Source organism: Ciconia boyciana, chromosome 7 (assembly GCF_034638445.1).
Source record: "Ciconia boyciana chromosome 7, ASM3463844v1, whole genome shotgun sequence".
In the NCBI taxonomy this organism is placed as follows: Eukaryota; Metazoa; Chordata; class Aves; order Ciconiiformes; family Ciconiidae; genus Ciconia; species Ciconia boyciana.
The window spans coordinates 4,710,033-4,727,882 of record NC_132940.1 but is presented as its reverse complement, the minus strand read 5'-3'; the positions used below and the strand labels follow the sequence as shown (position 1 = coordinate 4,727,882).

The 17,850-nt window shown below is 38.3% G+C and overlaps 1 protein-coding gene across 8 annotated transcripts in view; it reads left to right on the top strand.

Moving 5' to 3' along the window:
* Nucleotides 1-17,850, top strand: part of FGGY (FGGY carbohydrate kinase domain containing) — a 224,775-nt gene that overhangs the window by 131,949 nt on the left and 74,976 nt on the right. For 7 of the 8 annotated variants that reach the window (XM_072868154.1, XM_072868151.1, XM_072868150.1 and 4 more), the window contains 2 exons: nucleotides 2,044-2,159; nucleotides 16,409-16,537. In XM_072868154.1, the coding sequence (XP_072724255.1) occupies nucleotides 2,044-2,159; nucleotides 16,409-16,537 (245 nt within the window). Of the gene's footprint in view, nucleotides 1-2,043; nucleotides 2,160-16,408; nucleotides 16,538-17,850 lie in introns of those variants that run through there. The other variant, XM_072868157.1, reaches the window with a different exon arrangement.

The window sequence follows — 17,850 nt, the reverse complement described above, 5'->3', positions numbered from 1 at the left end:
TAAGATGAAAATGCTCACAGCCCCATTGCCATTTCATACTAGAGTATGTTCAGTGCAGCCATCTCCAGTAAGAGGGCTCTGATATGCCGGAATTCAGTGGATTGGCAAGGGCTGGTCTCTCCCCGTTCACGCTGTTTCAGTGGGCCTATACATGTAGTGTGGTGTTGCTCAGAGTGAGGCGGGCGTATGGAAGAACTGGCACCTGTTTAAAACATGCTCTTTGGAGTCCAGCAAGGCTGCTCTGGTTTCTCTTTGGATAAGCATGGAGACTCAGAGGGAGTTGCTTTGTGATCTTTGAAAGTAGAGAGCCATGACATTTAACTCTCAGCCTTAGAGCATTTTTCAGGGCATGGCAATAGTTCATAGCATTGATCGAATTAGAAAAATACATGTTCAGTTCTGATGATAATTTGTTATGATTTGGTATTTACCATATTTGGGGAAACTTGATGCATTATTGTTTCACTCTTTATGTCTAAATTTTTCCTAAAGTGATGAAATTACCTTTATTTCAAATACTTTTGTCTTTATTTTTCCATTTAATGAGAGGTTTGAGCTGATTTGGGGAAAATGTTTATTTTTTCCCAGTATTTTCTTCAGCCTAGAATGTATTTATTCACCCAGTTTTCATCAATGATCCTAATCAGATTTCTGTGCCTGGCTTTTAAATCCTTGGAAATTTGATTTTTTTTATATCAACATTGTCATTGCTGTAGTTACAGGTCATGTGCTTTTCTGTTTTCAAACCAGACACTGAATTGTAATTGTCTGATCTATTCTTAAACTGTTTTTTTTAAAAAAAAGGTGTGTGTGTGTGTGTGTGTGTTCAAAATTGTTTGAAGGGTAACCCTGAAATAATCTCCACAATATTTATAAGGATATAAATAGTTATCTCTATTTCTCTTTTTTCCCCCAAAAATGTGTAATGTTAATAAATTATCTGATTGCAAAGAGCAAACAATGCACCTTTATAAACAGTGGGATTGTGAATGAACATCACCGGTCCTCTGGTTGTAAAAACATGGTCATTCCAAAAACCAGAATTAAATGGAACATGATGCATTTAAAATACCCATTTCTGAAGCTAAACAGATTAAATACTGATCTTCTGAGATGGTTGTTAGTGTTCAAACAGAAAACAGTCTGTGTAATACTAAATCTTCAGGAACGTTATTTGTATTTTGGGGGGAATGAGAGGTTGGGGACATGGATCATTTTGCGAGGAAAACATTCTGTTTGCTGTGATAGACGTTTCTGCAAGTTCTCTTGTCTTTTGTTTATATTCTGCTCCTGTAGTTTGCCCTTGTGATGCTGTACTGTCACAATGAAGTTCAGCATCAGCTTATCAGGAATGAGACTTGAAACAAGAACTTAATACTGCACTCAGCTGCGTCACGGCTACTGCTGTTTCAGCACGTCACTGAATTGTCATCGGCTTCTGCTGAAATACAGACCGAATGATAGTGGTACTTGAACACATGCTATGCGGAAGCTCTGGTAGTTACATGCGATCTTGCTTGTACACATTCACCTGATAAAGGCATTTTGTACCTGCAGGTATTGAAGCAGTGCCATTTAACCTAATTATCAGTGCATACATAATCTCCTGTGAATTGTAATTCAGCTTGAACATAAGTAATAGAAAGTTTTTCTAAGGACATACTGTGTGCAAAACATTGCTATTTAGGTACAGCCTGGAAAAGCAGGAACCTTTCTCTGAGCTGCTTGCTAAAGAGCTGTTATGTTCATGCTATGCTGTCTTCTAGGCATATGCATGGCCTGTTATTTGACTGATTTATGCAATGAAGTGGCCAGACCAGGAGTTGTTTCAGCAGAGAATAATCTTAAACATAAGGTCCTTTTAAGGTATCTCAAGACATGCACTCCAAACAGTAACCAGTTTTTTTTTAACGTTAGCATTATGCTTGGAATTTTTGACCAGTGAATGAAGAGATCATTTTGCACAAACTTCTTTCTAGTCATAAGTTTAAAACCAAATGTGTTCATTTGCCTGATTCCATGCCTATATTGTATCTTTTCTAGGTCCCTCTGTACAGTAGTGTGCAAGTGGACGTACACTTCAGATGGAGGTTGGGATGACAGTTTCTGGAAAATGATTGGTTTGGAGGATTTGGTGAAGGATAAGTATGAAAAAATAGGTATATTGGGGTTGCTTTGTTTTATACATATACATAAAAAAGCTACATACATATATATAAAAGAGATATATATATAAAAAAATATATAAAAAGATAAATACATAGAAAAAGATATTTTCCTGTATTATTGTGAATGTCAGCAGAAATGTAGCAGGACTTGATGAAGCTTCAGATGGGTTGATAACAAAGCTGGATGCTCATAGGTAACAGCTTTCCTAAGTACACTTTTTATTTGGCATTGTCATCAAAAACTGTGTTTAAAATTTGTATCTTCTACCTTTCTGAAAAGCCTGGCTAGCCTTTCAGTACTGCTCGGCCTCAACAATAGAGAAGTAAATGGGAGCCTCAGCAATTGATTCCATGAAGGAAGGATATGGGTATATTGGATGGCAGGCTATGAAAAAAAGCCACAATGTAATAATTTATAGCTGTTACTGATAGCATGTTTTGCGACCTGTAGCAATCTCCTTTATAGTAATTTTCAAAAAAAAGTGCTACTTCTGCTTGTTATTATCTTCATACTGGTTTTTTTTCACTCTCTTAGAGCCTAAGTTTAATTAGAATGGTAGCCTTGCTAATAGCAATTCCTACAGCAGATATTCATTAAAAGTCCATAATGTTAATATACCAGAAAATTTCCAGGATAACTTTATTAGACTTTCCCTGTTAAGTTAATGGACTTTTAATGGATGTCCTAAGCAGACATGTCATTAACAAGAATATTACCAGACATGAATTAAAATATGCTCATTCATCAAAGTTAATTATCTGAAATTTCCTTTGATTTTTTTTTTTTAATGTCTAGCACTTTGAACAAGTTTGTACAGCAGTTTAAATGCAGTAACATGAAATGGAAATAGTGTAGGGAGGATTGTAGTGAAATTAAATGTAATGAAACCTATAAACTTCTCTGTTCATCACAAAATATACTATAAGTCATTTTCAGGTTATCAGAAAATTGTACTTGAAAGCTTCCTTGAATAGATTTCAGCTTTTCCCCCTGCAACTGAAACTGCTTATGCAAAGGTATAAAACCTACTAGGAGTATTAGGCTTTTAGCTTCCTGAGGTTTTAGTTTGAATACAATTCTTACAACATCTATCACATGTGGCTTTTAGCAAATCTTCAACAAGTTAAAGTAAGACTTGCAATAAATACATGTTTTTACCAGAAAATTGAACATCTTGGCAGCTGATGGTCTCATGGAAGAGTATTTTTAAAATATATTATTTATGAAGTGTAAGCTAAGGCTTTAATACAATATTTATGCAATGCACTTCAAGGACAGTGCAAAGCAATTTGCCATTTTAAGTAACTAAACATACATGTCTTAAATGATAAAGTAGCCATTAATAAAAAGGGCCTGTTGTTGTGATGGAAGCCTCATAAAACTAATCTATATATGGCTCAACATTTAGCAAGACAAAAATAATTAATTTCCAATATCAGGCTTACATTTTTGTTAAAACACAATGTTTAGAAAATAAACCAGTAAATTAACTTCTGTTGATAGGCGTTTCTTGCAAGACAAAAATGTTTTCCTGGGTTAATGGGGAAAGTGTCTGGTTCCCTGGGCAATTGCGTTGATTTTCAAGAAATGAACCGTAGAATACCTGGGTGCGTCTCTGCTGGAATTGGAGGAGCAGAATCTGACCTCCAGAATTGCACCAAACTGTAGGCTAGAACTTGAAGCTTCTGAAGAGCACATACTTTTACTCACCTTGAGAAATCCTTTGATTTTCAGATTCTTGGGCTGATTACCTTAGGTGTATCTAAAGTATAAGACACTTTTTGTTTTGCATAATAATGTTGAAACCTGGCCTTAGGTAGAATACATGGTTATTTCCATGACCATTTGTCTAACCTTGCCTTTTTAAAAAAGGAAGGTGTTACATTCATTGTATTTAGCTGTGTGATAAAATCAGAAAAAAGCGGGACAGTGACCTTCATTCACGTGTCTATGAAGAGGGAGCAAGAAGCTCTCTGTATGAATGTGGAAATCAGATAGCAACTACTCCTCCCTTCCTTTGAATTTATCTTCTAAACTGTGCCTCTTAGAGTCTCTTGGAAGGGTTTAGCTTCAGAAGAAGACACCAAAACAAAGCAACTCACTCCCTGCCCAGAAGCTACTCAACAATGTTGAGGTCTGTGTTGTGGGCTGTGGAAGTGCTTTGCTTTCTGCCACCCCTGATCTTATCAGTGTCCCTGTACCTGGGAAAATGGGAATGGTGACATTGTTCCAATTAAAGTTGGGGGGGGTGGGGGGTGTTCTTGTTTTAATGAGTGTTCAGCGTGGTTGGACTTGGGAAGAGCACTCTGAGTAGGCTCAGCTTTCCTTTACTCAATTTACAATAATCAGGACAGTGTAGATCCCACCTACCAGGAAAGTGCCATTCAGTCACTCGGGCAGCGCTGGTCAAACTGCAGCTGGAATGGTCTTGTATAGTGGAAGACTCTTTCCTACCAACTCCCACGGTGTTGGCGTTGGTGGTGAGGCACCATCGCTACTGAATAGACCTCCTCCCAGGAGCCCACAAATGCTACACTGAGCACAGCGAACACAGGATCACACCTTGCACAAACTCATCTCAAGGTATATTTATACTATTGCTTCAGGGTGCTGTCCCGTAAGTGAACAGTCCCAGCTGCCGTTAACTTCAGCACATTAAACAAATTACCTTCCTTTTGTATAAGTAACTCACGTGGACAAACAGTCAGAGTGTGCGCTTTGAGAAAAGAATTCAAAGCAGTAGACTTAGCTGGCTTGCAGATTAAGGAACTCAAAATTGCCACATAACTGAGGTAGGAGTAGGTTGGAGGGAGATTGTACATGGTCAAAAACTCTTCCTAAAATTAAAACAAAACTGAAAACCTAACAAGTCTGAAGTAATTCTAGTGGAATTTCCTTTTCTGTTCTCAAGTTTGTCCAAGTCCATGTATGTCTGCTCAAGGTTTATTTAGCTCAAATACAAGGATGCATTTTAATGCCTGCACGTTCCCCTTGTAAAGAGAGATAATAGTAATTTTTCTCACATATCTTGTCTAAAAGATTAGCAGGCTCTGAATCATCACTTCTTTCTAAACAAAAGAAAATGTCACAAGATAAAATTAGCAAAATTTTCTTACTGTAACAAAAGTAAATTCATAGTTTGCCAGTTTAAAATAGGCAGAAAAGCTATGTGGTTTTTTTAATCTCTAGTGAAATCATTATTGTTTCCAATCAGAGGGAACTATAGATGAATAGTTATGACTAGACTTTTTTTTTAAGTAGCTTTAACTTCCATGACACTGGAAATATTTATGGAAATTACCTGAGAACAACTTTTTAAATGTACATATTTCTTTATTCTGATAAATATGCTTTTAAACATCACTTTTAAAATGTCTTGCCCTTTAAAAATATATTTACTGTAATCAGAGTGGTGCTTGTTGTTCCAGGTAGTACGCTTCTCTTAGTTTCAGTTTAACTTAACATACGACCTTGTTGATAAGGGAGACCCTCACATCTGACCTTTAGGATCTTCCACAAACCTTTCCCACATCAAGGCGTGGGTTCACATATGAAAATTCCCAGGCCTTTGACATTTTACATTTCTCAGAGCAGACTAACCTTTCAGGGAATCCACATAATAAGCTGTTTGTGGTCCCTTCTGTACATCGTGAATTTACTGATCACATTTGTGAAGGTAAAGAGTCTTATCTGGAGATACTACAAAATTTATTGATCCCATTAATTTGCCCACCAAGAGAGTAGAATATGGCTTGTATTCAAAACCACTATGAAAGTGTTGTATACTACAGGCATTAGCATTTATCTGCTGTGGTGAAAGCACATGGTGAGTATCTCTTTGTGGTATTATAAAACCTAGAAAGACATTAACAATTCCGTTAAAATTTCATGTACTATAGACCTCTTAGGGTACTGAAGCGTATATTCCATTTGGAGGAAAATGCCTGATAAATTTTCACCACAGCCCTCTACTTCAGGGGCTACTTAAGGGACCAAATAATGATTTTTTTATTGAATGGTAATATTTTATGCCAGGTCTTTTTTTGGTTGAAGACGGTGCCTTTGTCTGAGAGTGCATTTCAGGTACTGCAGAATAGGTTTTACTGTTCTTGTAGAGCATGTGTTGAAGGCTAAAATGCTATCTTTTGTAAAGGGGCGTTGGTCACCTTCTTTCATCTGTGATGGAGCAGCACACTGATTTTAATGAAGTATTTTTTTGAAAAGCAAGCTTCATACTTGGAAATATAGCCCTTCAACATGATAAGGATTTCATAAACCCATTTCCCAGCTTTTCCTGACTAGGAATTTACAGCCACATCCTCAAAAGTGGGTAATACACCGCTCATACATATGGGATCTTTATGAACATCTGAGGCAAAACTGAGAAAAGTATTTGGAGTGCTTAAATCTCACAGGTTTTATGGAAATTCAGTGCTTGCTTGAACTTTGAGTGCTTGAAATTAATATGCTAATGAAAATAACTCTTGCATGGACAGACTGTGATATCAGCAGATAGGTTTTTGTAGACAACCATCATCAACAATCCTGTTCACAAAATGATAAACTGTTTCTTAAAATTACTTTTTTCCCTTAAACTTTCATAAGACTGGATAATATGGAGATCAGTGTTTTATGCCTGTCTTCAAGCAGCACTTATCTCTCTGTTTCATAACTCTAAAACTAGCTTTGCTTAATTTGCTTTAGCATAAGACTGGTAGAATTCTTTCATGTTTGATTTTGACTTTGCAGGTGATGATGGTGTAAGGAAGAACACCCTCTGGTCCTTATACATCCCTTTACTTAAATCCTACTCTGGGTCTTTTACCCACTCATCCTTCTTTGCCACCTTCAAGAATAATGCTTCCCATTTTCCACAGATTGCCTCAATCCATCTCCAGTAGGATTTCTTCTGGTTTGTTTTTTTTTTGTTTTTTTTTTTGTTTTAAATGTTGGCACTGTGTTTTCAGTTATGAAGGGTTTGGCTTGACTCTAAAGTGCATTTATGGTTAGTGGTCTTTACTCCCATACATCAGTACAATAGTGTCACCCTCCCAGTTCCAGCACTCTGACTGTGTTTTAGTGTACAGCCTGAGCACTTTGCAATCTCTTGTCCGTAACTCTTCCCTTACTTCCAGGACTTTGGGGACTAGAAGCTTGATGTTTTCATGTACCGGGGCACTTGTGTATGCCATTTTTGAATGCCCTGAAAAGAAGGATCTGTAGAATTGTAAGACTGCATGGACGTTCTTTTCTAATGTTCTTTCATTTGTAGTACTTATTCAGAAATTGGTAATAAAGAAAACCAGATATGATTTGGGGCTTTGACAAGATAGCTGTGACTCTCTTGAGCCTGCTGTCATTCTTACTGTGCAGAGGCTTTACGATATGCTGGGTTTTCAAATGTAGGTGCAGCTCTGTGTTCCTTTAGGCATTCAAACAAGTGACAAAACAGCAGGCTGTTTATTCATGAACAACATGTTATTATATGAATGGTTATATTCTTGCATCTGCCAGTGTCTACTTCCACATACAAAACTAATGAAGAGAATGGTATTGTATACCTCACTTTTTACACTTAAATAGAGTCTGCTTAGGTTTTGTATTTTGTCAGAAGTAGTCAGTTTTAATACTTGGAAGTTCTTTACATTTAGGCTGAAAATGGAAGATTCAGTCCAGGGTGGGAGAATACAGTCAATATTAACTTATGTTACAGCAGCTGTGAAGGGAATGGTCAATCCATTAGTTCTGCCAGTTTTCTATCTCTTCCAAGGCCTTTGATGCCAGATGCCTCAGAGTATATGAGGGATTTCCTTGAAGGCTGAGAGAAAGGGATGATGATATTTTTCAGGTCAGCTTGTAGCTGCCAGTTCTTCATAAAACTGGATTGTAGCAACAAGCTTTAAACACCGTGCTTTGCAAATGGTAGAGAATAATAAGTAACAAGATTCTCTTAAGAATGGGGTCCCTTTATCTGTCTTTCTTTGGTCTTTTCCTATCCCCAATAAATTACAACATGTTACAATTTCAAACAAAATTAAAAGGATGAATCAGAGGATATTTACACTTAGATGCTGTCAAAATCCATGGAATTTACAAGTGAAGAGCATTCCAAATATACTAACATTTTTCTGGCTTCCTGTCATTTCAGTCTGTCCAAGAGCTGTAGCAACTGTAAAGGAGATGAAACTGGCACGGTGCAAAGAGGTTTTAGGGTGTCTCCTTCCTCAAAACTTGAGGCATTATTTCATAATATATGATTCAGCAGTAAGAAGTTAGAAAGAATTTTTCTCAGAAAAGCTACACATTCCTGTGATTTCTATTTTATTTTATGTTTTTTCTGTCTTGAGATCACTGAATCACATGAATGGTTGAGGTTAGAAGGGACCTTCTAGCTCATCTAGTTCAGCTTCCCCTGCTCAAAGCAGGGTCACATACAGCAGGTTGCTCAGGGCTGTGGCCAGTTAGGTTTTGAGTATTTCCAAGGATGGACACCCCAAAATCTCCCTGGACAACCTGTTCCAGTGTCTTGACCACCTTTCCCCAATAAAAACATTTTTTCTGTTGTTTAAATGTAGTTTCCTGTATTTCAGTTTGTGTGCGTTGCCTTTGATACTGTCACTGGGTGCCACTGAGAAGAGTCTTGCTCTGTCATCTTTACTCCCTCCCATCAGACATTTATGTACACGTTGATAAGATCCCCTGCCTCCAAGCCTTGTCTTTTCTGGGCTTAAAGTCTCAGCTCTCTCAGTCTCCCCTTGTACGATGTGCCTCTGTCATCTTTGGGGTCCTTCTCTGGACTTGCTCCAGTATGTCCATGTGTCTCCTGTACTGGGAAGTCCAGTATAAACCACAAGACTCCAGATGCGGTCTCCTGAGCAGGGAGCAAGGATCACCTCCCTTGGCCTGCTGGTGGCTCTCTTCCTAATGCAGCCCAGGAGGCTGTTGGCCGTCTGTGCTGCAAGGGCACGTCGCTGGCTCATGTTCAATATGGTGTACACTGGACCTCACGGTCCTTTTCTGCCAAGCTGCTTTCCAGACAGTCCATCCCCAGCCTGTCCTGGGGCATGGCATCCTTCCACCTCTTGTGCAGAACTTTGCTTTTCCCTTTCTTGAATTTCATGAGTGTCCTGTCAGCCAATTTCTCCAGCCCGAGATATTCCTCCTCTTTCCAATAACCATTCTTTAATAGGCTGGGCTAAACTCGGGTAGCTCAGTTTTCTTCACAGTGTCTCCAGGGTGTCATTTTCCATTCCTCTTCCACTGTAAGGAAGGGAACCATCATTCACCCTGCTTATCATCAGGTTGAGTCCTGCTGGCAGATGGTATCTTTCCACTTCTCCCTCCTCTCTGCTGCAAGAGGTGAGGAGTACTGTGTGGTGTTCTTTCATCCTCAGGCTCTGTCACAGGTTAGATCAACTAATAGTAAAAGTTTAGAGCTTTCAAAAAATAATAACAAAAAAATACCCACTGCCCACTTCTAGAGTTCTGGTCTCAGGCTCTGTCTGCCTGGATAATCGTATTTTCTTCTACTCTAGCAATATTGTGGACTTGTGAACTTTCTCTCTAGTATGAAAACTAGGAGCTTTTTCTTTGCATTTCTGTTTTTAATAGTCATAGGAGAAGCTTTGAGCAGACTTTGAGCCTGTTGTGATTGTTTAATATTTAAATTTCTCAAATATTATCCTCCTTTCTTGTTTTTCATACAGTTCTAAAAAAGAGGGGAAAAAAGGCATTTCTCAGAATAGTTCTGGGTCATTTCTTCTTTTTACCTGACTCTTCCTCTCCCTGGTCCTGATATGTTCTTCATCATCTTTTTTTTGCTTAAGCCTCATGCTGAGATCACTTTTAAAACAGAGATGTCTCCTTTATGAGTCAGGATTCACAAAACCAGAAGGACTATTTCAAACAATTTGATGACTTTCTCCAAGTTAGAGGCTGCTGGACTCCCTGAAGTTAATGTTTAAGTAATTTAAAGTGTATCTTAGAACCAGTCTTGATTTTATAATTTCCTGTGATGGAGAGCCCACTTCAGACTTAAAGGTTGTTGATTGTGAGTTGCTGTCGTTTCTCAAAATTTATGAATTAATTAGAGAATACACTTTATTTTTCATCTGTATTTTAACTTCCTACTCCTGTCTGGCAGACTGTAGTGACATGCCTGACCTGCACAGACTGAAATTTTCTACGTTAAAGGAAAACACTGAGCTGCTTGAGGTTTTTCACCAAAACTCTTATGTGAACTGTCATACTTCTCAATCCTTGTAATTGCTTTCCTGACTCATTTCTGAACCCTTTATAATGCATCAGTATCTTCTCAGTAAAGGTATTAGAACTGGATACTGTGTGAATGTGGTGAGGAATAAGATTGTGCAGGTATCAGAAGCTTAGCTGAAAGATTCAAAAGTGTCCTTTCAGTAACTGATCAGGTTATTTTTCATCTGTCATTTCTTTCGGTTTGGAAGAAGGGGTAATTATTTCTTCAAAGAGGAGTTGCTATCATGTGAATTACTAAAAAAACACCCAGTAATAAAAAACATTCTGTTAAGTAATAATCCGTCATTAATACAAGCTAAATTGCCTGTGCAATCTTAGTGATGTACTGTACCAAACCAGAGTCTGATTACTTGCAACTCTGGAAGTATAGCAGTAGTCACGTCATCTACATTGATGATCCTTGTATTTAGAGAGGCTATTATTAGGAATACTGTACTGTAAAATGCCAGAAAGCTAAATTATCAGCCTATTGAAATTATTGTTTGCAAGCAAAAACGTGAGATCAGGTAGCTGAGTTTGGCTGCAAATACATTGCATCTAGTTACTTAGTAAGGCATCCAAATATATGTATTGTGTACCCACATGCATGTCAGCATAGCGAGTAGTGAACCGTGCATTACAAGAGATGTTCATTCTGCACTGTTTCACTGAAATCTAGTAATGAAAACTCAGTCACGTCCATCAATGTACACGCCTAATGATCCAATGATGCAGAATGCTTTTTTTCTTTTTCTTTTGACATTTAACCAGGAAAGCTTATCACTTATACATGAAGTAGCTCTCTTTCATTTGGACAAGAAGGCAGTAGGCTTTGTTGAAGTAGGCACCTATAGTCTGCAGACCAATTTACTTTTCAGCTTAATGAATCGGGATCTGCCTGCACATAGGTTGCTTGCTTTTGCCAGTGTTTAGCAACCTAATATGTCTGTGTTAAGTAATTACATGTTAGGTAGTTGAGGTGTAGTTCAGCCAAAGGCATAAGCTGTATAGGAGAGTGGGATGGAAAGGACCCAAATTAGATTTGCCTCAAGCTACTGTGGCACCTCGCAAAGACAGAGATGAATTTTGAACTGAAGAAAGCCAAAGTGATTTTGTTTAACCAACTGTTTTTCTCGCTTCTAAATAAGCTGGCCTATAATATCACGATTTGTTTTGGTCTTCCTGAATGAAAATTCTGAAGTTTTTAACTGCCAACTAGGAAATTTTATGGAGGGTATTTCCATGTTAAAAAAGCCTCAAATCTGACTGTTTCTAACACCCTTTAATCACCATACATTTAGTTCTAAGAAAAAAATTAATATTATAATTTTTGAGTCCGCATCATTATCCTGCTTCCTTCTGATCTTAGCGCTATTTTTGCTAATCAGCTGGGTTAAAAATTGTAGAACAATCAGCCATACATATCTCAGTTAAATGTGAGTATTGTATGTAATTGAGAGGGATATTTGGTAACGCATTGTATGTGAGGTGGAGTTGGGACAATGTATCAGAAGAGTTATAATATTATTTTTTCAGCTTCCTTGCATATCCCAGACTTTTGGCATTGTGTGGATTATTATAAAACACAAAAATTGGTGATTGTCTACAAGCTTTGTAATGAACAAAGCATCGAGGGGGAAAATCCCCCTCGTACGTTGCTTATGATGAGATCCATTTGGATGGATGGTGCTTCTTTTTACTAGGCTCCTGTTTCCTTTGATGCTGATTTAGCACCATTTTGTTTAACTAGATAACTTCTTCAATGCATGTTATATATCGCTTATTTAACAGGATATCTGTTTTGTGTATTGTCTTTTAAATTAAAAAGCATTTAGATTGTCCAGTTTGGGGAGGCTATAGAATGGAGACAGGATGTACCCTTTGGTTGGGTTTCTTTCTGAGGTTGGTGGGATTTCAACAAGGGAGGGATATATCCAAGTTCAAGTTTGCCTGTGTCAAGTTAGTGAAGGAAAGGGACATCTCCTTTTGATTTTCTTCCTTTTGTGTTTACAGCCAGATATAAGTGCTTATGAAATGCAGCCGTGTTCTGCATGATAGATGAAAAGCTGCTCTCCATGGGTATGTCAGAGTTGAGTCAGCTGGGCCCCCTGCTGCGCTCTGCTTTTGTTGTTTTTAAAAAGGTCTATGTCCTAAAGTACCTAGTTCTGTTAAATATTAGTAAGCCTGTACAGTGAATTTTGATTACTAAAGTTGACTGAAGATGTATTGTCTGCCTTGCGTGTTGCGTCTGGTAAATAGCTGGTTGCTGTGGGAACCACCTAAAAAGGTAGAGGGTCCTTGGTACCACGTAAATTCTTTAAACAAAACCTGATCATAGCAAATTCTAACATTAGTCTTCGAAGAAGGATAAAAGAGGAGGAAGAGATTCAGACAGCTTTTTCCTTTTGTAAACTCACTGCTTTATAGGGGAAAAAATAGCTAGAAATAGTCTGTCTCGTACGAAATGAAAAGGTTGTGGATTAAGGCATTGCATTAGTGAAACAGCTGTATGAATGTGAAACAGAAAGTTCTCCAGCTTCAGCCATTATGGGTTTGTTTGGTTAGGTCTAATTTTGGAAGTCATTATAGCAAAGGTAAATGACTTGCACAGGAGACTACTGTAAACAAAAGACTCGATACATTTACTTTGGCAGGAGCCTTGAGAAGACTCGGTCCTTTCACTGCCTCTTTTATGCAGCCTTCTGTACTACTCTTACTGCCTGCCTCTGTGTGCAGGCAGTTCTCATTTCCCTTCCTCCCTCCCCGACAGCTTCTTTCCCCTGACAGGTAGGATTTAAGGGGGGCAGCACCTGCTGTTGAAATGCTGGTGTGTAGCTGTAGAATACCTTTATTTTTATAGTAGCTGTCCCTTGACTTCTAAAGCTGCTGTGTTTTGCTCAAGTAAGAACATATTCATTCTCTCCTGCTCTAGTACTGGAGTACAATCTGTTTCAAATGCTTTGCTTTTTAATTGTGGCTCCTCTTTGGTTGCTTTTTGTGGTTTTTTTAATTATTATTATTTTTATCATTTAATAGCTTTATACCTACAGATTCTAGGCATACTGATGCTTAGCTGAGTTTTCTAGTTTTTCAGTGAAGGGTAAACCATGAGAAGTATAATTTCCTTTCCAGGTCTCTACCCATGTGGGTTAAGTCAAGGCTCTGCCCATTCCACACCTATTTACTTACACTTGTGTGGGTGGGGAGGCAACTTCCACGATGACAGAAAGAGTGCCCATGCAGAGCCTGCTTCTTCCCTTTTACAAAGCTCCTCGTGAACGTATCGTAGGGGTGTAGCAGAGCTTTCATTGATTTCTAAAGCTGGGAGGATGAAGTAGAGGGGCAGGGTCAGTATCCTCTCCTTACTGTACTCGCTTGCTGGCACCTCTTTTCTGCTCTCCCTGACTGTTAGGTGACCTGGGAGACTCCCCTTTGCAACCCCTGCCGTGGATGAGTTCTGACTGCTGTCGCTTCCCAGATTGTTGGGAAGTGCTTTCAGTCAAGGAGTAACTGTTTACCTTGGCTCCTAAAACAGACGGGGCATATTCTACTGTTAATTACTTTTTTTAAAAAATACAAGATTTTTATGGTGCATCTTCAAATCACAAGGAACTCATCCCTGCACGTTCTCACACACTTTATGTCCATGGAGGATAGCAATGCTGCTGGTCGTTCTCATATATAACTAGTACCAAAGGAATCTATAGGGTCATTTTCTACTGCTGCTGTAGAAGAGAGGATTATCTTTATCTCTGAAATTGCTCCCTCAGTGCTCATTAACTAGAAATACAGTAATTGAGAAGCTGGTAGGAAAAGATTTTGTCTAACAGTAGATCTCTAAAATGAAGTTTAACCACATAATAATTACACACTAAACCGTTTGACCAGTATGACTGATACAAACAAGCAAACCATGGAACTGAGTGCCTGGAAAGACATTTTATTTCAGGTTAATTTCATCTCATGCTGTGTATACAAGATATTTGTGTGCTTTCAGGTAGGCGACTGATTCTGAAGAAAAAGATGTGGGTTTAGCTGCATGAACTCTTTTGAACTTCCTTCCACCTGCAGGGTCTTTGAATGTCAGGAGAAGTAGACAACTTTGTTTTACTGGTATTATTCTCTAATGTCTTAAAAAACCAGAAAGGTAATACAAAAGTTCTCTTAGAGAGAAACATCCTGCTCTCCAACTTACGGGGGAAAAAATGCAAAAGATATGCCTCTTGAAACAGCTAGCACAATGTTTTGACTTTACACTAAGAATTAATAAGATATAGACTTTTTTTTCCTGTGAGGAGATAGTTTAATGTCATCACTTCCTTCTGTATAAGCTAAATGGTGAGGTTTGGTTACTGCCCCCAATATTTGAATATAAACCCAAAGTCAAGTGCGAAAGTTTTGGCTATACACACTTGTTTTAAATTTCCAGTATGAGATTCAGCCTAGCATTTCAGAGATGGCGGTGTGGCTGTCATTAGAATAGAAACTCTTGGAGAAATGAACACCAAGAAGTTGTGTGTGCTGTCTAGCCACAAAGTGCTCCATACGCTGCATCCGTCAGGAAGTGGGCACCTTCCTTAAAGTGAAGAACCAACATTATTTACAGCAAAGACAAAGATCTAAGTGATATGTAAAACTGAAGACCCGTTTTCCACCCGTGAATTTCAGATCATAACCTCTTTTCATCTAACAGTAAGGTAGTATAACTGTATTTCTGGAAGATTATGCTCATGGGCATTAGTGTATTCCTGATATTTTATGATATGCTATTTCTCTTAATTAATGTCTATTGTGGAGGGTGTTTTACTTCCTTTCTACGCATCAGAACGTGCTTTAGGTGTCACATTCTCAATAGAATTGGCTGTGAAAATAGGCTTGTTTTATTTTAAAAAGGAGTTTTGTCAACTCTGCCCAGAAGATTTGTTGAATTTAGTGAACGCTACAGATACATACTAAAAGCCATGGTATTGGCAGGGAGGTATATGGGAGCTCCCACTGTGCCTTTCACTGCCTTTCACCCACCAAATCTTTAGATAAATAGGGAAGTGTGTGCGGTTCCAGGAGCTGTCAGTCTCATTGCTTCGGCTGTGGTTATACTCAGCAGCCAGAGAGGAGGCTGTTGGAGGGGGGGGGTGTCCTTAAATTCGGAAAGTTTAATGAATATAGGTTTGTCCTTCTAAACTCTGAGCAATCTCTATCACCGTGATTTAATTATTGAAACAATCTCTTTTCGCAAGACAAAACTTAATGTGCATTATGGTAGCGGAGACAAATGCAGACCAGACCTGCCACCAGGCTCCCTGGTGACAGGGCTGAGAGGGAAGGGTTGCATTGCTTGTGTTCAGGGTGCCCATAATGTTCTTCATAAGGCCAGTGAAGACTCAAAAAGGGATTATTTAAGTCTGTGAGGAAATACAGCTGCAATAGGAGGAATTTGCTGCTTAAGCCAGGTTCTTTTTCTGCTTTTCTGTTACTATAGCCACCTTTTTCCTAGTAGAAACTGCTGGAAAGGATGGAAATGGAAAGAAAAACTGGCCCCTGCCTTGTGCAACAGGTGCAGTTTTCAGTTGTGAGCATGGGCTGAGCCAAATCTCGTTCACATGCACAGAGAATGGCTGCAGGCAGCCTAGTCAGTAACTACCACAAGAACCTGGGATTTCTGCATAAGTTTTTCATATCTCTTGGAAAGATGTGAAGCAGATTTTAATTGCTTGTGGTGAAATCTTTCTCTGTGGCTAGATAGGACATTGAATACTTTGAACTTTCAAATTGCTATGGGACAGCCTGATGTAGCATGGTTGTATTTAATATACAGACAGATAATGAAAGATACTTCTTCATCAGATAGGGTTCTTTGATGCACCTTTTTGTTTTAAATATACCACACTAACTTGAGGGAGAGGAAGGGAGTTCTTGTAATAACATACACATTTGTTTTTCTGTTTAGTAAATTGACAGGTGTTTGGTTTTTCTTGTGTCTGCCCAGGAAACCACGTCTTGTCTCCTGGAGAGTCTGTTGGAAAAGGTCTAATGCCAGAAGCTGCAAAAGATCTCGGTCTCCCTGAAGGGATTGCAGTAGCAGCATCTCTCATTGATGCACACGCTGGAGGACTAGGTACGCAGTCATATATTTACTATTCTTAGAAACAGGAATGTATTGAATTAATTTTAGAAAGCCATTTTTTCTCACAGCCTGTTTTGTATCCAGCAATTTGCTCTGATGCTATTCTTATGAAATAGCATAACTAAAATAAAAAAACCCCTCACAATAACTGCTAATATTGAAGATCTGTTTATAGAAAGGGGCTATCACTATTTATTTCTTTTCAGCTGGATTTCCAAATTGTTTGTTAACTTCTGCTAGTTCCACTTTGAATTCCTGAACTGAAACACCATTGTGTCGGCATGACAACATGCTGAGAATGTGCATCTTCTGTTGCTCAAAACTTTGGGGATAGGCAAGAAAAAAGAAAAATTAACATTCTAAGGGAGAAGTCTCATGTCTCTTGTTCATAGTTAGTCTTCCTTCTTAGTTTTAGAAGCGATTCATGCTTTGTTTAAGTAACGCAATAGAGACTTTTTCACACACATTTATGCTACCACAATGTGGGATATATGCTGAAACCGCTGCTTTTGGTCTAGGGGGTTAGAATATGTAAATATTGTGTATCTAAACTACTAAGCAAAAGTAGAGGGGGAACTGGCCACTGCACAGCATTCCCCTTCTACAACTTTGAACTTTTTATCCATAACTGGAGTGGGAGGCCTGATGCTTAGATTTTTTTTCTTTTCCAGCACAATATTCTGATATGCCCAGTTTCAGCCATGTTGAAATATATTTGGTTAGGCTCAATGGCTTCATTTTCTTACTATGCTGTTTGGCCTTATCTAAATACAGTCAATAACAAAGTGATTCAGTGTAACTTTTTCAGCAGGAAATTGAGGTTTTTTTAGTTTGATAGTTTAGAAAGAAGTCTTACCTCAGAAAGTTTCAGTGTTATTGAAACAGTACTGTTCAATGGAAATCTATTGCTCATCAGAGTATTTTTCTCTAGATCTAAATGAAATATGATTACCTGCTAAAGTACCAGTTTTGTTTCAAATATTTTGTGGTGTTTTACATCTCATTTGTTCTTCTAGAAGTTGTGGCCTGGAACTTTTTAAATGTTTAAATCCATTTACTTTGCTTCTGATAACTGTTTCTGATGAGTTTAAGTAATCATGTAGATTGCTTTTCTTATTACCTCAGAAGGATTAGGCAGAGATCCAGCTGCAAACAGGAAGACTGAGTTTTAGTGTCATAGTTGTAGATGTGTTGTGTTCCTACTGTTGTGACTTCAAAATCTGTTTGTGTCAATTCGTATCCTAGTTGCATAAAAATGTGTTTAAAACTATGTGCCCGAGCAGTTTTGTGTTCTTGAAAAGGAT